Consider the following 21,571-nt stretch of genomic DNA (forward strand, 5'->3'; position numbering starts at 1 on the left):
GTTCCCCAAATGTGGAGCAGTAAATCACTGCTTAGCAGAGCCAAGGAAAAGTGAGGCAACAGTCATCCGATATGACACTTGTGGGCATAGAGGTAACATCCTCAGAGAGGAATGCAGAAGCTGGGTGGCTGAGGAAGATTCAAGGTGTCATGGAAACATCTGGCAGAGGAAGAAGTAGGCAGAGGCTGGCTCTGAGAGACTGGAGAGCAGCTGAGGGGAGAATGCACTCTGCATGAGGTGGGTGGGGAATGAGCACAAGCTAGGATTAGAGGCAGAGGGACATTGGGAAGGGCTGTAGGCCTCAGGGCAGAGAGGAGTGTGGTAGCACTGTCCCTGTTGGCAGAGAATTCGATAGTATCAACGTTTAAAAGAGAAGGTTGGCTTAAAGCCCACAGTTCCCACGGCTCAGTCTGTGGCTACTCAGCTCTGGTTGGGGCCTGTGGAAGGGTCTGAGATCGCAGCAGATCGCAGCAGAGCACAAAGCAAAGTAAAGCTCTTCACCCCATGACAACCAGCACGGAAAGAGCTTTAGGGCATACGTGGGCGTCTGATAGGCACCACCACCTCCCACCAGGGCCCTCACCTGGGGACCACACCTTCAACACATGGAACTTTCACAGACTCACAAGATCCGAATTAGGACAGTGGCTAAGAGATGCGCAGCCGCCGGAGAACCTCTGCCACCTACTCTCCACTTCCTGTTGAGCATGCGCACCACGTGAGCACGCGCATCACGGGATTCGGTCACTAAAAGTCCCAGTGGCACCGGATCTCTCCATTACCCAGGTGGACACCCGTGCATGAAGAGCATGCAGGGCCTCTGTTCGAACAAAGGCTGAAGATCTAGTCCTAGTGGTATGGCTGATGCTCTGGAGGTGAGAGATGCAGTCGGTGCCAAGTCCAGAGTGAAGTGCATGTGCCAGCAGCCAGCCTCCTGGAGACGCTCCCAGGACTAGCCACACCCACCTACCCAAACCCACCTGTTCTCAGGAGATGGAAGTGATCACCGGGTGTAACCACACACCCCTGCGCCCATTGCTCTGAAAAGCTCGGGTTCTGCCTAGGGCTAAGCTCTCTGCTCTGTCCTGTGGTGATGGCAGGTTGGGCCAGGTTGCTCCCGGGCCATATGCTGACAGAAACACCCTGGACTTTCCTCTGGCTCTGGGAGGAATGCATCTCCTGTTTCCCCGAGATAAACCCAGGCCTACAGCTCTGGGGCCACAGGTAGCCTGCTCAGCCACACCACTCTGGGGCCCATGGCACTGGGAGGGCACTGACAACCAAGGTGCAGGCGACTGTTGACAAAGGGACCAGAAGCCCCCACCGCTGCACACACGCCTTGCTTCCATGAATGCCCGGGAACTTCATGCTTTCCTTCCTCTATTAGGAGACTAGAGACAGTCGGACATAATCAAAGGCTAAGGCGCAGGGAAGGGAGTACACCCCATTCTTAGCAGGTAAATCCTCAAGTCAGCAAGCAAATCAAGTCTTGCTACAGTAAGTTGTGTCTAGTGCCCACTTTGGACCCCAGTGAGGAGCACGGGCAGGAGTCTCCCATGCTGAGCCACCACAGCTGTCCACCAGGAAACGACAGTTCAAAACACAGGGCGCCGACGGCTCTGACCCTTCCTCCGGGGCCAGGCTGGCCACTCAAGCTCAAGAGTTACTACAGTGAAGCCCTGGGCTCCCCAGTAGCCGCGGTTCTTCCCACAGGACCCGTGGTTTGGTATTTTAACTTAGATGGTAAGGAAATGGTCCTCACTTTCTTTTTATTTTGGCTCACGGTCTTGGAGGTGGCACTTCATGATGGATGAGCGTTGGACCTGTGGCAGAACATGACAAGAAGCCTGTGTTCACCAAACAACCAAACACACACATGGGAAAGGAAACTGTGTCCCATAAACCCTGACAGGCACATCCCAATGACCTAAGATCTCCCACAAGACTCCCTTTGCAAACTTTCCTTCAAACAGTGATACGAACTGGGAACAAGACCTGTAACACATGGCCCTTTGGAAGAAATTCCAGATAAACTTGATGCCCTTACACATGACCCACCTGAGGTGAGTCCAACGCTGCTAGCTGGCAGAGCAGGAGGCTCCAACATCAGTCTAGGAGAAAATCCAATACCCTTCTTTAGATAAACCCTTAGGAGAAAATTCAGGAAGGTTCAGGAACCTTGTGTGGGCTAGATGTCAGCACCCCACCTCCTGCAGCCCCCATCTGATACAGAACTAGCCTCACGATCCCAAGGCCATGAACCCTGAGCCTCCTGTATGGCTTCCGCCCATTCTTCCCCACAGGCCTTGGTCATGCCTGGACCTAGACTTGGGACCAAGCGGAATGGGGAAGAGCAGGGCATCCCATGCTAGGACAGCTGTCAGTCCACCCTTCCCAAAGCCTGCCTTCATCAACATGGGGAAATTCAAGCTGAGGTTTGAGAGGCAAGGCCATATTGAGTGGTTTGAGAGAGATCTGTCCAAAGAAGCCAGCCAGGAGAACTGGCCGTCAGTGTGGGCAACAGTACCGCAGACCAGTTCCCATCCCCGTGTCTCGGGGAAAAGGTCTATACAGGAGACCGGAGCTCCCAACCCTGGGATTTGATCTCAGAAAGGAATACCCTCTTCCTACTACAAATAACAAAGTTCCTATGGTCTGCTCATCGAACTGTCAAACCATGAATCATCAATGAGGGAATGCATCCCCCACACACAGTAGGCCAGACACACCAAATAGTAAATAATATTTTATTTCATTTACAGAGGGGCCTTGTGGCAACAAGTTTGCATGGGAGAAACAGCACCCAGGTGAACACATGGAAAGGTCATGGTAAGCACACATATGAGCTTGGTGCAGCTGCCAGTGAGCAGGCTCTGGGAGCCAGGAGAGGCAGACAGGAAGACATGGGCTTGAAAGTTTCTCTTTGCTTCCCTCCAGGATGGGACTGACTCCCCTGCACTCACAAGGCCACATGTGCCTTGGACACACAATGTGAGAACAGCACAGTTCCCACAAAACCCCAACAGTGAGTGCATGGAGAGTGGGAGCCTTCCATGCCTGGCAGTGATGTCACCCATGGGGCCTGCCCCCCCTGCTTCACAGGCTGCAGAATTTAACAATTGCAAGACCCGGTGCCTGACAGATAAGAATCCACTCTTCCAATGCTGGTCTTGCTCTCCTTACGCTCACGTCTGCCCAGTCCTGGGTGCAAGTTCCATCCTGTCCTCAGCCCTGGAGTGCCCATGGTGATCTGCAGTTCCTGAGCGTGACGGTGGCATTTGGGTGCTGTCCCAGGCTAGTGCATGGGTGCCAGGATCAGCGGGAGCCCTCCTGAGGCCAGGAGCTACAGCAGTTTGACGTAATTCTGTGGAATCAGCCCTCTCTTGCCGTTCAGGGTCCCTTCTAGCCAACCAGGTTCCCTTGAGGTCTGAACTGAAAAAGAACACAGACCATTTTTTACAAGCATGCTCCTGATGCTTGTCCCCGACACTCACCATGCTGCCACGGGGCTACTGATGACTTCTGCCCAGGGTTGGTAGGCACAAAGCTCACCCATCTAGTCCCCCAGCTTTCAGTCTTGCTTCTTCTAGTTCACTGTGCACCAAGGTGCTCAATAAACACCAGAGAACACAGAGCAGAGCTCACTTTTCCCCGCTTCATTTCAAAATCAAGCTTACTGATCCAGTGCACCCGGGGCTCTTCCCACACCAGTCCAGCAGTGCCTCGAACCCCATACCCTATCAACCGGTTTACCAACTGGGGCTGCACGGCCTTAGTACCTACAGTACTTCCTGCCCAGAACCTTTCCCTCTTCTTTCAGAAGTAGCTAGCTCTTCCACTGCAGATTCAGGACGGTTTCTCCTTCAGCGAGTTCTGCTCCAACCTTCCCAGGCACCACAGGTACAGTCGGACGCTGATCTCACTCCTACACTGGACGGGGAGCTCCTGCTGGCAGGCCTGGACCTTACACAGCTGAGCACCGTGCCCAGCGCACTCCAAGTGTCAATGCATGCTTGTGATAGTCGCATGACAAGGGTCAGACTAGATATCGAAAGACAGAGGGCTCAAGCCAGGACACTAGCGTTTTGGTATCAAGGGACCCAAACTGAAGCACCAATTACAGCCAGGGGCAGTAGCCGCATGCCTTGTGAGGAGGGGCAGTACTTGTCCACAAAACCACCCAGAAACCAGCTCTGAAACGCAGCTTTGGATCACAACCAATGGAATTATCTTATACTAAAGACCGAGTGTAGGTATACACGCTGCGCCATCCCGTGAAGGGGTGTTTCTCCCGTGCATGCTGCTCTCTTTCTTCTACTGCTTTGTGACTGCCGGCTGCAATCGAGCAGTTCACGACCCACTCATGTGTGGAGAACACTGGTGGTTCAATTCTAACTCCTTTCCAATGAGGTCACCATTTGCTTTTCCCCTTGAACGAGGTGCTGTGCACTCTGCTCTCTGCGTCACCCAGCCTTCTGATACTTTCTTCCATCTGCCAAACAGCTCTAGGCTTCTCCATGGTTGCTCCCTAGGTCCTGAATACACCCCAACCATGCCTGGGCAGGACAGATTCACACTTCAGTGGAGGCTTTGCCCCGATTCCAGACCAGATAAGGGGCCTCACATGTACACATTCCGTGTGCCTAAGAGGCCAGGAGAGACCGAGACTCCTATTTGAGGCTGCAACTGAAAGCACAGCACATACGTATGAGAACTCATGCTCCCTGGCACCTGACTCGGTGTCTCACACCATCATTTGTGCAATAGATGAGCGAATGAATTTAAGGTGTGCTTTCAAGGTGAACCAGCAGGCACCAGTTTACTTTATCCCCTTTACCCTATGCGTGTTACTAGGGCACTATGTTTAAAGGCATCATTCATACAGTACACTGGCAATGCCACCAGTATATGGAGAAAGGACTGGACTCAGCACCAAGCTGCTCCCCAGAATGTGCCACCTGCTGCATTATGGTGCCCTGGAACAGTGTAAACTCAAGCTGAGGTACCAGGGCTTGCCAAGGCTCAACCGTGACAACTTCAGAAGATCTGTTCATTCTTTAATCCCTTCACCACCTCAGGGCAGGGCTAGCGTTGGCAGGCACCACACTGCAGCTGCTCTGGCTGTCAGAAGGAGCTGGCAGAAGATCCCAAAGGGTCTCCTGCGCTGGAAACTAAATGCTGGGTGGCAAGGCAGCTGTGCTTCCATCTTTATGGCAGGAGACACAGTGGCTCCATCTCCTCTCGTTCTCTACTGGTGACATCTATCCTTCTGTCTAAGAGTCTGGATGCTCCATAAATGGAACCATCCATTTGTCCCTTTGGGATTGGCTTATTGCAATGAGGATATCTTCAGGTTCAATAACACCCACGGGTCAGCCTTCCTGTAAACAGCTTTCTTACAGTCCCATGTAAGTACACACATTTTGTTTGTCCACGTATCTGCTCTTGGGCACTGAGTTCTTTCCACCTGCGGGCTCCTCATGAGCATGGATGCTATCAACATCGGTATGCACATGCGAAACTCCCTGTCTTCCTCATTGTGAGTACATTCTCAGAACTGGATTGCTGGTCACACCAGATTCCATTACTCATGTTTTATTGTTGTTGTTGTTTGTTTGTTTGTCGAGACAGGGTTTCTCTGTAGCTTTGGAGCCTGTCCCAGGACTAGCTCTTGTAAACCAGGCTGGCCTTGAACTCAACAGAGATCTGCCTGCCTCTGCCTCCCAAGTGCTGGGATTAAAGGTGTGTGCCACCACCGCCCGGCTACCACTACTCATGTTTTAGGTAGCCACAGTACTGTCTTCCACACACCTATCATCCTGATCCGGTTCCCAACTGCACAAGGGCCCCTGTTTTCTCTACAACCTCACTAATGATGATTCCTTCTGTCTCTCCCTTCCAGCGCTGGACCGTGTGTGAAGTGGTTTATCACTGCACTGGACCGTGTGTGAAGTGGTTTATCACTGCACTGGACCGTGTGTGAAGTGGTTTATCACTGCACTTTACTACCCCACTATTGACCGTCCAGGACGCAGACTGCAGAACCAGCACCAATGCTTTCTATAAAGCCACATCCATCACAGAATCAGGTCTTGGGCCTTTCCAAGCCAGCCCAGGGTAAACTATACACTGTAGCAAACATTTAAAATACTGAGGCTTCTGCATAAGAAAATACTAGGAACTCAGCCTCAGCCTAGGAAGCACAACACTGGCCCCATGCAAGCTGTGTCTGAGGATTCCCCTCTGTCTTCCACCTAACACACTTCCCTCTTCAGGGAGACCATGGGTTCAAACGTCACATTTCTCAGTCTCCTTCCAAAGCTTTAACCAAAATACTTTTGTTCCACAAGTTGATATCCCAACTTGCTTATTTCTGAGTTTAGCCAGCATCACATTGCATGTCCACATCTGGCACTGAACAGCGTTCTGAGATTCCCATGTTAGGAACACATCTGAAAGGCCCTGCTGGGTGATGATATCCACATACCATCAGCCTCCCAGAGGATGCCAAACAGCATTTCAAGGTTTAATCTATGTACTTGAAACCTTAAAAGTTTAATTCCTAGAGCCTTTTAAGGATTAATCTGGTCCATACCTGCTGCCTAAACAATAGAGACGCTGCCTCTACGTGTGGAATCTAACCAGCACACTGGGCCCAATGGGGCTGCTGGCCTCAGCACAAAGTGTGGGCTAGTTCCCACAAAGCCTGTGCTCATGGGCCCTATGGTCCTGTGGGCAAACTCAGTGGAAACCATGCTTCATACCTGACTAGCAGAGATATCAACAAGTGTATTTGTGGGGGACGTTTCCTCTAGCTTTTAAAAGAACACTGGCTGCCCCGAGACCACATAAGCGAGCATAGCCCTTCCTGGCAGAGCACGAGAGAAATCTCCCAGAGCTACAGAAACGCATCTTCAGCCAAGGACTGGAATTCATAACCTAGGTCCACAGAGGAGAAAGAGCTGTTAGAGAACGGCATACTTCCCCTTCCCCTTTCGCACACCGTCGGGATTCTATGAATAGTGAAACCCTGGGGTCGTATCAGACCACTAACTATCATAAACTGGGTTCTGTCCTTGCGTACACTACGGAAATGTATTACACTGTACGATCCTTGTGATTGCTAGACTTCAGCAAGAGAGTGTTCCTGGAGACACTACTGCAGGTTGAGCTGTGAATAGTGGCTACTTGGAATGCTGGCTGGCTCCAAGAAGGTTCCATGACCTGCCTAACTGTCTCATTTCATGCTGGTTGTCAGAAACACCCCACTACTGTTCTGACAAATTCTGAGCAAACACCTGCTTTTAACAAGTTGAGAGATCAACTATTCACTGAAGATAAAAGTGCATATAATATTGTTTATATAGTATTTATCTATATGGTAGGGCTGTACCCTACTTAAGGGCTCCAACTTCCTATGCCCTTTTGGACCTGCCCCTGAAGAGCAGCAGGTCGGCTGTGCCAACTGTGCAAACTTTCCACTGAGCTCATGTGCTCCGCAATGGGGCGCTGGGGAGGCACCGGGAAGACGCAGGGCTCATGGAAGATCCACATCTACATGCTGGAGGGAGAGTGCCAGCATCAGAGCAGACCTTTTTATGGAATGCACGGCCTTGGGGAAGGGGCTAAGGAACTACTAAGATGCCCTGGGTGTCCAGTGAGCATGCCAGGCAGAGCTGGCCACCATGCCCAAGGGAGACATAACCTAGCTAGATGTAACCATATCTGTAGCACACTGTAAAGGGCCCTATAGGGCACAGAGGCATCAGCATGTCCCAAGTGTCTACAGTATTCAGAGCTCAGCCTTCTGAAGCTCACTGTATCACCCTGATACATACTTGCAGACTAGGATGAGAAACCTGATACACAGAACACATAGTTTCCACTGAAGGGGAAAGGTACTGCAACCTGCTGTTAGCCCGTGTGTGTGTGTGTGTGTGTGTGTGTGTGTGTGTGTGTGTCAGGGTGTGTGTGTGTGTGTGTGTCAGGGTGTGTGTATGTGTGCGTGTCTGGGTGTCAGGGTGTGTGTTAGGAATGCTCATCTCTATGTACATATATGTATGTGTATATACACATTTTATGACACTTTTTTAAAAAGTCATCAAGCGACTTTGGTGGTAGGGTTGTCTACTTCCTGGCCTTTCTTCTGTCCTCCATCTATACCAGAAGATCCAGATTTAGCATAGAGAGACACAGGTCTCATGGCTATCTGCCCACAGGAAGTGTTATGTACCCAATGTGGTTCTCATTGACCTATGTCCTCAGAGTGCCAACTTTAGAGAGAATATTTGACCCAATTTTGGCCAAAGAGATGTAAAGGCAGTTAAACCCAGGAGTAAGTTCTGAAAAATTGTTCTCATAAAAGAAATGCAAAGAGCTAGAGTTACGTGTGGCCTGGACCTGTGACCGTTTCTCACCCCACAAGGACACCAGGCAAAGACCCAAGTCTTCAGCTCGGAATGCTCAGCAGACATATTTCATACCCTGAATAGCGTTTCAGTCTCCGCAGGTAAGTCAGTGCGTGATGGACTTAGCCAGACATTCTGCTTCTCATTCACAGTCGGGGGCATCCTTACAGACCCCCTCATGGTAGTAGTTCTCTCGCCAGCAGAACTATGCGAGAAACCGCGGAGGCTCCTACACACACTTAGGTGATATCACAATTTCATTACTACCGTGTACCTCCTGCTGTGCATTGTTCCAAAACGTGTCAGGACAGCCATGTGGTCACGCTCTCTGATGACTGTGTGTGTAGTGAGGAGCTGCGGGCAGGCCTGCTTTTCGTCCCACACGGCTCCCGCATGGCTAGCTTAGCCCCGGAAATAACAACACACAAATTGTATTCATTTAAATACATTTAAATGCCTGGCCCATTATCTGTAGAGAGTTAATTACTGGCTAACTCTCACATCTTGATTAACCTATTTCTAATAATCTGTGTAGCACCACGAGGTGGTGGCTTACCGGGAAAGATTCAGCATGTCTGACCTGGTGGCTGGCTCCATGGCGTCTGCCCCATTGCCCTCTTCCCAGCATTCTGTTCTGTTTACTCCGCCTACTTAATTTTCTGTCCTATCAAAGGGCCAAGGCAGTCTCTTTATTAACCAATGAAAATAACACATAGACAGAAGGCCCACCTACATCATGTGTGTGCACGTGCCGTGGTACTGTGCCAGGGCACTGCTGTTGTTTTCTGATATTATCAGGAATCTGGCTCCAGGAGCACACACCACACACAGAATCTATTCTAAATGAAGCAACTTGCTTTCTATACAGCAATCCTCACCAAATGTTGCACTTCTGACTACCACAGTGCGCTAAGGCGATATGTTCTGTAAACTCCAAACATTCTGGCTAATCAGACATTCCATCCTAGCATCCAAGGTTTCCCCTGCTTCCTAGAAACTCTTTTGGGGAGCTCCACCCACACTCAACATCACTGTTTCCACAGCAACCAATGAATTCCATAATGAGTGTGACTAGGGAGGGAAGAAATCAAGAGCAAGGGAGGAAAATATAGTCACTGAACCAGAAGAGAAATTTGTGAAATATTAAAACAGGCATAGCTCCTAAATGTCTGTGTATGAATATTAAACATTCAGCTAAAATCCACACCCTTATTTAAAATGCAAAGTCTAAAGATGCACACACTGTTCCAGCTGGCAGGAGACCGCGAAGCCTGAGAGCAGCACAGGGAGAAGTCAGTGTCTGGATTCCCAGCTCCTCACTGGAAGACCAAGCATTTCAGAGCTAGCACCAACAGGTCTGGAGTTCGCGAAGTCACCTCTGCAGACCAGTGCAAGCATGGCCACCAACAGTGGCTGGCACTCTATGCGCAGATAGTAAAGATGCCTCCACCACAAAACTCTTGCCAGCACTTACCATCCTCAAAAATGGCTCCTATTTCAAAGGACAATTCCGAGCTGTGTTCTGCCTCACATGGGTACACTGCGCGGGCCTTGCGATTGATAACGCTGCAGAGAGAACACAGAAGGCTTGAATGAAAAACTGCAGACAGAATTCTCACAGCCCCCTCCACGTTTCCCAATTCTCATTTACACCCCAACAGTGGGGTAGTATATTCTGAAGAGATGACAGGGACATGAACATCAGGCCGAGATGCGGCACTTGACTTTCAAGTAGATGATGGATTTCCGCTACAAACTTTTCCATGGAAGCCTCCCTGGGAAGCTGTCAGTGAGCCACTTCACCAGACTCCCCCCATTGCCTGGTGGCATGTCCCACTCCAGTGCTCAGCATTGTAGCTGCACACTGCAATGGTTACCACTGACTATGTCAGTCCTGCACTAGCCAAGTGCAGGAAAGAGGCACACAGGCATTAAGCTGGCTCCCGGCGTGTCCCTGTGTGATGCCTACAGTTCTCACAGCACACTGGGAGGAGCTGCCATCCATGTTTGGGTCTTCTTTATTTAGGCCATCTGTCCCCCCAAAGGCACACAAGGCTCAGCCTTTCCTAACTTGTAAGAACATGTTCTGAGCCCTTCTGGGAGGCATGCACAACAGGGAATGATGGAAGCCATACTTGGCCAGATCTGAGTCAAGGAAGGAAGAAAGAAATTCCATATCTTCCTGGAGACAGAAGTCCCTGATGGTAAGAACTATGCCAGCCGAGGCCCAGGCAGACTGACTCGTTACTGTCTTCTGCAAACTGGTCATAAGATGCCCAGAGAAGGTAACATTGCCAGCGTCCGCTCTGCCTTTCTTTTCAACAAAGAATGTGCTTTACGTCTGCAAATAAAAATTCTACCAAAGCACCTAACTTCATAAATAAATAAGAAGGACCAAAAGGACAGAGTAGGTTCCAATAAGGCTCGTCCACTACAAATTATTCTCAAGAACCTGCAATTGGCCATGCATAGCCAACATGTTCCATTTCTATAGATTCAACCACTCCCTGACTGAAAGTATTTCCAAAAAGAAAGAAAAAGAAAACATGCATCTGTATTGTGCATCACATCCAGGCTTTCCTCTCATGCCCTTCCTAAATAAAACGGTGTGGTAAAGGTTTGCACAGTATTTACATCATTAGATATTAAAATTTATCTACAGATGACTTCAAACATACAGGAAGATGAGTGTAGGTCAGATGTAACTATTGCACCTGCTTCTGAGATGCGGCCCAGCCCTGATGGGGACTCCATTATCAATGCCAAGGGGTCCTGAAGCCACTTTCCACAGTACCAACCCTTCTGTACCTGCTTCTGAGACGGGGCCCAGCCCGAATGGGGGCTTAGTCATCAATGCCAAAGGGCAGGCAGGCATTCTCTAACAGAGCTGTCAAAGCCCTTCTTTGTAACACACCTAGTTCCACAGCACACTCCAAACCACGTACCATTCAGGCAGCTTGTCTACAATGGAGGCAGCAGGAGAGAGGGGGAAAGGGGACATCCTTGTTGAAGGAGGTGTACCGGCTGCGTTGGAGCTTGGTGTGGTTGGAGACTGCAGATTTAGCCACTGCACCATAGATGGCTGGGGCTGGCTTGGCCTAAGGATACAGGTGAAGGACAGGATTAATACCACAAACACTGATAACAGTCCAAATCCAATGGCCAGGATGCCAGCATCCATGTGTCTTCATACCATCAGGGATAGAGTCCTGTCTGTATCATCCCAGGATTATAACACCAGTCACTCCAGAAGGAGCCACATCTCAAACTTGAGACACTTCACTGAGCTTCTGTCTGTGGGGAGTCTGACCCTGTCTAGCTTACAGTCATCACCAGTGTCCTGGCTGGTTTCCACCCACCTGGCTTTGCTTCACTTCCTGCCTTCAGGTTCCTGCTTTGAGTTTCTGTCCTGACTTCCATTCCATGCTGAATACAGCTGAATCTGGAATAAACCCTTTCCTTCCCAAGATGTATCTAAGCCAATCAGTTAGTTAATTAGAAAACTAACGCTCGAAGTAGTGACAGGGACTTCTCAGAGGCCGGTGCTCCTGGGCGAGAATGGGCTTAGCTTCTGAGAAAGCCCCCGGAGCTGGGAATACTGTAAACTGAGACTGCATCTAGGCTCTTAGCAGCATAGTGAGCGCGTGCACACACACCTGAGGGATCACACCCTGCCTGGGGCTGTCATTCACTGCTATTCACCTATGGCCAGGGAAGATGAGAAGGCAAAACCTATTTGTACTGAGTGCATATCCATTCCACAGCTTCCTAGGTGGAGACTCTGTGTGTCGGGAACGTGTGTGTTGAGAACGTGTGTGTCGGGAACATGTGTGTCGGGAACGTGCTCTAACTCATTTCTACTTATAGGGAAAGTCACACAAACTGAAACACCACGCACACGGCCTGCAGCTGACAGAGACCAACACATAGCACTTTGAAGTAGAAAGGTCCTTCTGCTGGTATTTATATGTGAAAACTTGGAAAACTTTGCTACTAACAATCAAGATTCCTCAAAAAGAGCAAACGACTAGAGTGCAAAGGAGAAATCAATGAACTACAATCAGTCTTTGGTGTTTGAGTCAACCTTAAAATTTAAAATTTAAAGAGATGGCTCAGAGGTTAAGAGCACTGGCTGTTCTTCCAGAGGACCTGGGTTCAATTCCCAGCATCCACATGGTGGCTCATAATCAATTGTCACTCCCTAACTGGGGAAACAACACCCTCTTCTAGTCTCCCCAGGCACACATGCGGTGCAGACATACATGCAGGCAAAACATCCACACGCATTAAAAATAAAATCAATAAAATCTCGAAAAGAGGTCAGTTAGCAGACTCCTGGATGGCGCTTATCCTAGCTTGTTTCCACCACCATAACAAACACCACAACAAAAACAATGTGTGTGTGTGGGGGGTCTGTTATCAAGGGTGTTAGGGCAGGAACTGAGGCAGGAGCTGAGGCAGAGGCAACAGGGGAATGAACACAGCTCACTGGCTTGCTCCCCACAGCTCACTGGCTTGCTCCCAACAGCTCACTGGCTTGCCTTTTACACAACCCAGGACCATCTGACCAGTGCTGACACCGCCCACAGTGAGCTGCGTCCTCCCACAAAAGTCACTTATCAGGAAATTGCCCAGGGACTTGCCCACAGGTGAATCTGATGGGGCTATTCTCAGCTGAGGCTCCGCTTCTCAGGTGGACCTGGCCTATGTCACGTTAATAAAAATTTAATCAGTGTGGGTCCTTGAATATATAATCAGTGTGGATTACTCCTCAATTACCTCAGATCTGGAGACTTGCAGCTATGGTATATAAAGTCTTTTTTTTCTTTCCTTTTCTTTTTCTTCTTCCTCCTCCTCCTACTTCTTATTCTCCCCCCCACCCCAATATAGGGTTCCTGCATCCCTGGCTGACCTAGAAATTAGAGATTTACTAGGCCTCTGCATCTCAAGTCCTAGAGTTAAAAGCCTACACCACTAAGTATGGCCACAAAACTTAAAAAGAGCCAACTAACCACCCGCCCCTACAATGAGCTTACGCTCCTGCTCACCTGTCCATCTCTCTGTGGTGCCTGTGCACGCCCCCCCCACTACACACACTACACACACGCATGCACGCACGTTATTTCCAGCACACGTATGTTCACCTTGACAATGCTCTTCACCACAGCCATCCCCCTCAGCTCAAACCAGTTTCAGCCAGTTGCTCGCTTGTCCTTCCACACTGAGGCATGGCCTCACACTCTTCTACATCAGAACTCCTTCTGCCCACTTCCCTTCCATACGCTCCCCGCTGCCCTTTGTCGACTCTCCCTTCACTGTGAGAACACTGTCCCAGCCCTCTGTCCCACTCAGTGAGAGCAGTCTACCTGCCCTATGCCACTCCTGAGAAGAGGCGCTGCTTTCCACTGCCCACAACCTCCCTGTCCGTGCTAACTCCGGCCTCACAGCTCCGTCAGGCTCCCTGTTTTCAGTCTGCAGGAAAGGTCAGGGGTGACCACAGTAAACAGGAGGGCAGGCTGGGAGTAGCAGCTTTACGATGCTGTCAGCTATTTCTCTTGTCTTTACAGCAAGATCAGTCTGGTAAGATGCCGGGCATGCACAGCCTCCACCACATTCTGAACCCATGGGAAGCTACAAAGCAAACACACTTTAGACACCAACTCCAACATACGCTCCATTACTGCCTCGAAAGATGCTTAATAACTGGCTTCGCTAGACATATTATTCTAAGAGAACTTATTTACAAAACTTGTACCTGCCCACTTGGGGAGTCAAAAAACCTGCTTCACTCTACGCCAAGACACTTATAAATCTTAGTGAGCTGAACCATCTTGCTACAAAAGACACTAAATTCTTAGAAGAAAACGAACCTCTAATGGTGTCTTACTAATCAGGAAGGGAGAAGCGCGGGTCAGTGAGGGTCTCACGGAGAATTTAAGGCCGCAGTCAGCCAACAATTGCCATGTAATCTCACAGCAATTATTCAATGTCCCTGGAGTGGTGTGCAGCGGTGGCTGAGATGAGAGGCTGCACCACCCCATCTGCCTAGACAGAGGTGGTGAACGGGTGCCACCCATTGGCAAAGGAGGGGGACAGCCACAGGTGAAGACCAGCGCCATGACTGCAGCACGGGCCCTACAGTCAAGTCACAAACTGTGGGGCTGTTATCTACATAGTGTCCTGTGCGTGTGAAGGGGAAAGTGAGGGCCGCTGCAGTGACAGACAAGGAAGGGGCGGGCCTGCACCTTAGCCTAGCTCGTCCCGAATCTGAAACTCACGCTTGGGTCCGCTTCTCAAAGGTGTCCTGTTTTCTGTATTTTCTTGTGCTTGTTCAGCATCTGTGTGCTATAACATCTCATGGTAGCCAGGTCACCAGGAGAGCTAACTCACTCCAACTTCAGTCTCTGTATCTGTGTTCAGGGTTTCTCCAGCCCACGACACACACGCGGGCACTGAATGAGTCACTGATCTACGGCTGTGAAGGGACGCCATGACCACAGCAAAGTACAAAAGGAAACGTCTACTTGGAGGCTAGCTGCCAGTTTCCGAGGCTGAGTCCATGACCACCATGGTGGGGAGTTTGGCTGCAGATAGCCATAGAGCTGCAGCAGAAGCTAGGAGCTCATATCTGATTTACAAGATGGAGGAACACAGAATGAGACTGATGTGTATGGGCTTCTGAAACCTCAAATCCACCCCCAGTGACAAGCCTCCTGCGACCAGGCCACGCCTCCTAATCCTTCCTAAACAGCTACCAACTGGGAACCACACATTCAAGTATATGCAGGTCACTCTCATTTGAACTTCCACAAACACAGACTTCTGTGGGAGTCTAGAAATGCAAGTCTAGAAGCAGTGTCTGGGAAAGATCCTGTCTCCCGGAGAACCAGGAGCCCTGCAGGGAGGAGAGCTGCATGGCAGAATATGGTTTGAAAGAAAGTGCTGAGGCCACTTGGGCTGAAGAAACGCTGGAATCCTGTCCTCTCAGAAGAGAGGAATAAGGCAACAAATGGGCAAATCAACACAATCAGCTACCACAGCAGGACACAGCAGGCCCAGGAGCAGGGGAAGGATCCACAGCTGTCCGCAAAGGCAGCTTGTCGGGCTTTTCAGAGGACCACCCTCCTAAAAGCATAGACCCAGAATGTGGCTGGTTTTTTTTTTTTTTGTAATATGGCTTAAAATTTGAATAATTTATTTTTTCAAACATCCTACTTTCCCTCCAAAAACAGTAGAGGAAAATAATCTTCCAAGAAAATTTCTGTTATTCTCTTTCCCTTCTTTAAAACATTTTGAAGAAAAAGAAATCAAAGGACAGGAAATTAAAATGTAGGGGGCTGTTGGGGGTAGGGATGGAAAATGGCAAAAGGGAGACGGTGTGAGAAACAGAGATAAGATATACATGGCTGAAGCACATCTTGTGTATTATAGAACTGTCACAATGAAACCTTAATGTGTACAATGCCTCAAGCAGGAGGCCGGGACAAGGATGCAGTGGGGCAGCCCTTTCCCACAGGTTCACCACGCAGACAACATTACCTTGTCTTTCACAGAATGCCTGCCTTCTGCGAGGGGAAGCCTAGACCGCTGAACTCGGAGGGAGCAGGCTTTCATACATAATTTGCAATTTCAAGAGTTTAGTTTATAGGCAGATCTTTAGAGGCAGCCAACTTACAGCAGGGCAGGATCACAGCCACACCTCGAAGGTGATGGATACAAGGTGTGCAGACGAGGTGTCTGGGGAGGAGCTGAGTTAACTCTATGACTGCATTCCATCCTAGCCAGGACTGCGTGTAGGACGTCTGTCTTAGCTTTTTGTATTAACGAAGTTACTGGCTCCTTGTGTGTCTCCAGGTAACTCTGCTTAACTAAACAGCGAAGCCATATTCTCTAAATTCACTGTTGAATGCCTGTCCCAGGCCAAACTGTCCGTCTGCTCTTATTTTTGTACCATATTGCTCTTAAAAATCTTGGTTTGGTACAATTCATAATTCACCAAAACTTCTTCATATAATTAAAACACTAAATTAGTTTAAAATGAAGCAATTTATATCTTTATGCAAAAACATGTCTGTCTTTGCAAAGGACTGTAAGCAGATACAATAAATCCTTTCCTTTAGTCGCCTGTTGTCCTCCAAACTGTTCATTTGCATGCCTAGAGATCCGTCTGACTTCATGCCTGTCTACCTTCTGGTCCTGCACTTCAGCCTGCAGCCAACAATGGAGCCACTGGAGTTTTTTGAGTCTAGAAAGAGCCCTGTTCTCTGTCACATGATCAGTTGTCTCTTTGGGCAGAGTCATTGTGGTTCTGTGGCTAATCTTTGGTTCACTACCCTCTTCCATACCAGCACCTCACGTAGCCGTGTGTACATGTAAGCATGGCCTACCCCTCTTCATCCACTGTAACATGAGGGGCCGGCTTGTTGGGGTATCTGTCCTGCCCAGTACCCCATAGCCGGCATACCCCAAGGAAAAATCACACACAGGACTCCACCGAAGAGGCAGCATGTAACTTGCCCAGCTGAAAAAGGTACGGAGCCATTATGGCTAACATAGATGAGAATAATGGGTTAATATAAGTTATAAGAGTTAACAAGAAGCCTGACCTAATGGGCCAATCAGTTTATAACCTTATGAAGTCCTGTGTGTTATTTTTGTTGGGAGTTGCCGGCTGTGGGGTACCGGGCGGGATAGAAACCCCAACAAGCCGGCCCCTCATGTTACAATCCACCACACTTTGAGACTCACTTGAGTAGACCACAAGGCCATCTGTAGCTGGAGTTCTTCCTCCGTGTGGCCTTGCTTTCTCCCTCCAGGTACCTGCAAACCTGATGGTTATCCACTCTTTGTGGATCTCCCCCCTTGACACTCATGAATATAGAAAACAAAAATCCAATTACCAGTTCGTTTTAAAATATGAAACATTTCCTTATAGGTAAATTAAAGCAATGTGTCATTAATGGGTGAGTGTTGATGGGCTTTCAGAAAGAGAAGCCTGGGTGAGAGACAAGTTTAACATTGCTTAAGCAAACAGATAAAATTCTAGAACACACTGTGGCCACTAACCACAGCCCAGGAGAAAAGTTGTATGTCATGGAGTGAGTGGTAAAACATCTGTAAGTGAAAGCAAATCTACGTGCAAACACTTTAAGAAATCTGACCTATTAAGGAGCAGAGCCTTCCATGGCCTCAGATTTGAAATGAAAGCCATCTTGTCTGCCAAGAGGTCCTTCCATGAGCACCCTTGAGGAAGCAGGTGGCCTTCGGAGCTCAGAAAGCTTCTTCTTGGGCCAACTGTGTCTTCATTTTGCTTTTAAGAACTTCACAAGGCAACTCTTGGGCCGAGAGAATCCCGTTCCCCTTTAGCAATCACGAGCTGAGAAGAGCCAGGATAGCCAGCTACTACTGTGTGCCACGGCAGTAGCTCCGTGCAGTGTGCACATATAGAATAAGGGGATTACTGCATGTGTATGTCGAATGCACCTAAAGCAAAGTGTGGTCATAGAAGCACTAGCATGCCGTTTGATGGATGACACAGGTGTCTGCAGATGAAGACGATACAGGTATATCTAACACTTTCAGCTCCTGCCACCCAATCTTAGTGCAGCAGTTTTCCTGGAAACAGAACAGTGGTTTCCCAAGCAGCATTAAACAGAAGGCATTGAGATAGGACCCTGACGTGCGGCATGACCCCAGGTTGTGCAAAGCCAAGTGAAGCACAGGGCAGAATTACTCAATGGCAGAGCAGTCCAATGGTTCGCCAGTCTCTCTCCAGAGTCTGTGAACTGCCTAGGGAGTCTGCTGATTCCAGACTCGACTGTGTGGGGTTCGTTCATGCATCTGTGCTCAGACTATGATAGCTTTGCTACATAAAACTGCTCAGCACCCAGCAAAGCTCAGAGACATGGTGCAGAAGGCTAATGTTTTCCAAGCCTTGGTCCTTCACACTTGCTTCTGTCCCATGGACTGAGATCTAGGGTCAAGGCCACAGTCAAACTGGAAGACCCAGAAGAGTCTGGCTCCCGTAAGGGGAAAGACTACATCACTACAACCCTTGGCTGTTCAGACACTGCAGAATGTACATTACCAAGACTGGCTTCCGAGTTCTCCCAGTTCAACAAAACCGATTTCTGTGGCTTCGGGGATTCTTATTCATGCCCTCACGAGCTAGACTCAGTTGGGTCTCAGCAAGCTGCCCTCAATCCACTTTGCAGCATTTTCATAGACACTAACTTTCCAAGGAAGGAGTTCACACAGCAGCACGTGGCACTGAGCTCTCCGTCTTCATCCCACACACACCACTGCCCAAGCTCGATGTGCAGGCCTCTTGCTGGACAGTCATCAACCACACTCATCTTTGCTTAGACAGATTCAAGCAGGTGGACTGAAATACTTTTAGCCAGACATTTAGCATTGGGAAAATAAGCTATGTTCCCCAAATGTGGAGCAGTAAATCACTGCTTAGCAGAGCCAAGGAAAAGTGAGGCAACAGTCATCCGATATGACACTTGTGGGCATAGAGGTAACATCCTCAGAGAGGAATGCAGAAGCTGGGTGGCTGAGGAAGATTCAAGGTGTCATGGAAACATCTGGCAGAGGAAGAAGTAGGCAGAGGCTGGCTCTGAGAGACTGGAGAGCAGCTGAGGGGAGAATGCACTCTGCATGAGGTGGGTGGGGAATGAGCACAAGCTAGGATTAGAGGCAGAGGGACATTGGGAAGGGCTGTAGGCCTCAGGGCAGAGAGGAGTGTGGTAGCACTGTCCCTGTTGGCAGAGAATTCGATAGTATCAACGTTTAAAAGAGAAGGTTGGCTTAAAGCCCACAGTTCCCACGGCTCAGTCTGTGGCTACTCAGCTCTGGTTGGGGCCTGTGGAAGGGTCTGAGATCGCAGCAGATCGCAGCAGAGCACAAAGCAAAGTAAAGCTCTTCACCCCATGACAACCAGCACGGAAAGAGCTTTAGGGCATACGTGGGCGTCTGATAGGCACCACCACCTCCCACCAGGGCCCTCACCTGGGGACCACACCTTCAACACATGGAACTTTCACAGACTCACAAGATCCGAATTAGGACAGTGGCTAAGAGATGCGCAGCCGCCGGAGAACCTCTGCCACCTACTCTCCACTTCCTGTTGAGCATGCGCACCACGTGAGCACGCGCATCACGGGATTCGGTCACTAAAAGTCCCAGTGGCACCGGATCTCTCCATTACCCAGGTGGACACCCGTGCATGAAGAGCATGCAGGGCCTCTGTTCGAACAAAGGCTGAAGATCTAGTCCTAGTGGTATGGCTGATGCTCTGGAGGTGAGAGATGCAGTCGGTGCCAAGTCCAGAGTGAAGTGCATGTGCCAGCAGCCAGCCTCCTGGAGACGCTCCCAGGACTAGCCACACCCACCTACCCAAACCCACCTGTTCTCAGGAGATGGAAGTGATCACCGGGTGTAACCACACACCCCTGCGCCCATTGCTCTGAAAAGCTCGGGTTCTGCCTAGGGCTAAGCTCTCTGCTCTGTCCTGTGGTGATGGCAGGTTGGGCCAGGTTGCTCCCGGGCCATATGCTGACAGAAACACCCTGGACTTTCCTCTGGCTCTGGGAGGAATGCATCTCCTGTTTCCCCGAGATAAACCCAGGCCTACAGCTCTGGGGCCACAGGTAGCCTGCTCAGCCACACCACTCTGGGGCCCATGGCACTGGGAGGGCACTGACAACCAAGGTGCAGGCGACTGTTGACAAAGGGACCAGAAGCCCCCACCGCTGCACACACGCCTTGCTTCCATGAATGCCCGGGAACTTCATGCTTTCCTTCCTCTATTAGGAGACTAGAGACAGTCGGACATAATCAAAGGCTAAGGCGCAGGGAAGGGAGTACACCCCATTCTTAGCAGGTAAATCCTCAAGTCAGCAAGCAAATCAAGTCTTGCTACAGTAAGTTGTGTCTAGTGCCCACTTTGGACCCCAGTGAGGAGCACGGGCAGGAGTCTCCCATGCTGAGCCACCACAGCTGTCCACCAGGAAACGACAGTTCAAAACACAGGGCGCCGACGGCTCTGACCCTTCCTCCGGGGCCAGGCTGGCCACTCAAGCTCAAGAGTTACTACAGTGAAGCCCTGGGCTCCCCAGTAGCCGCGGTTCTTCCCACAGGACCCGTGGTTTGGTATTTTAACTTAGATGGTAAGGAAATGGTCCTCACTTTCTTTTTATTTTGGCTCACGGTCTTGGAGGTGGCACTTCATGATGGATGAGCGTTGGACCTGTGGCAGAACATGACAAGAAGCCTGTGTTCACCAAACAACCAAACACACACATGGGAAAGGAAACTGTGTCCCATAAACCCTGACAGGCACATCCCAATGACCTAAGATCTCCCACAAGACTCCCTTTGCAAACTTTCCTTCAAACAGTGATACGAACTGGGAACAAGACCTGTAACACATGGCCCTTTGGAAGAAATTCCAGATAAACTTGATGCCCTTACACATGACCCACCTGAGGTGAGTCCAACGCTGCTAGCTGGCAGAGCAGGAGGCTCCAACATCAGTCTAGGAGAAAATCCAATACCCTTCTTTAGATAAACCCTTAGGAGAAAATTCAGGAAGGTTCAGGAACCTTGTGTGGGCTAGATGTCAGCACCCCACCTCCTGCAGCCCCCATCTGATACAGAACTAGCCTCACGATCCCAAGGCCATGAACCCTGAGCCTCCTGTATGGCTTCCGCCCATTCTTCCCCACAGGCCTTGGTCATGCCTGGACCTAGACTTGGGACCAAGCGGAATGGGGAAGAGCAGGGCATCCCATGCTAGGACAGCTGTCAGTCCACCCTTCCCAAAGCCTGCCTTCATCAACATGGGGAAATTCAAGCTGAGGTTTGAGAGGCAAGGCCATATTGAGTGGTTTGAGAGAGATCTGTCCAAAGAAGCCAGCCAGGAGAACTGGCCGTCAGTGTGGGCAACAGTACCGCAGACCAGTTCCCATCCCCGTGTCTCGGGGAAAAGGTCTATACAGGAGACCGGAGCTCCCAACCCTGGGATTTGATCTCAGAAAGGAATACCCTCTTCCTACTACAAATAACAAAGTTCCTATGGTCTGCTCATCGAACTGTCAAACCATGAATCATCAATGAGGGAATGCATCCCCCACACACAGTAGGCCAGACACACCAAA

At 49.8% G+C, this 21,571-nt stretch overlaps 1 protein-coding gene across 1 annotated transcript; it reads right to left on the minus strand.

Moving 5' to 3' along the window:
• Positions 1–2,733: 2,733 nt before the first annotated feature.
• LOC148118390 (rho GTPase-activating protein 10-like) lies at positions 2,734–11,604 on the minus strand. Its single transcript, XM_087900211.1, has 3 exons — positions 11,354–11,604; positions 9,883–9,974; positions 2,734–3,432 (listed from the first exon to the last, which is right to left on the minus strand). The coding sequence occupies exons 1-3, from the start codon at positions 11,587–11,589 to the stop codon at positions 3,344–3,346; spliced, it is 417 nt and encodes a 138-aa protein (XP_087756337.1). The 5' UTR covers positions 11,590–11,604; the 3' UTR covers positions 2,734–3,343.
• Positions 11,605–21,571: the final 9,967 nt, after the last annotated feature.

This window comes from Myodes glareolus, chromosome 22, assembly GCF_982192425.1.
Source record: "Myodes glareolus chromosome 22, mMyoGla1.1, whole genome shotgun sequence".
In the NCBI taxonomy this organism is placed as follows: Eukaryota; Metazoa; Chordata; class Mammalia; order Rodentia; family Cricetidae; genus Myodes; species Myodes glareolus.

Excerpts from the sequence above, each read along its gene's own strand:
- LOC148118390 (XM_087900211.1), bottom strand. The coding sequence starts at position 11,589 with ATGGATGCTGGCATCCTGGCCATTGGATTTGGACTGTTATCAGTGTTT. Across the intron at positions 9,975-11,353 it reads GTAGACAAGCTGCCTGAATG|CGTTATCAATCGCAAGGCCC; the intron begins GTACGTGGTTTG and ends TTCTCTCTGCAG. Across the intron at positions 3,433-9,882 it reads AGGAGCCATTTTTGAGGATG|TTCAGACCTCAAGGGAACCT; the intron begins GTAAGTGCTGGC and ends GTTCTTTTTCAG.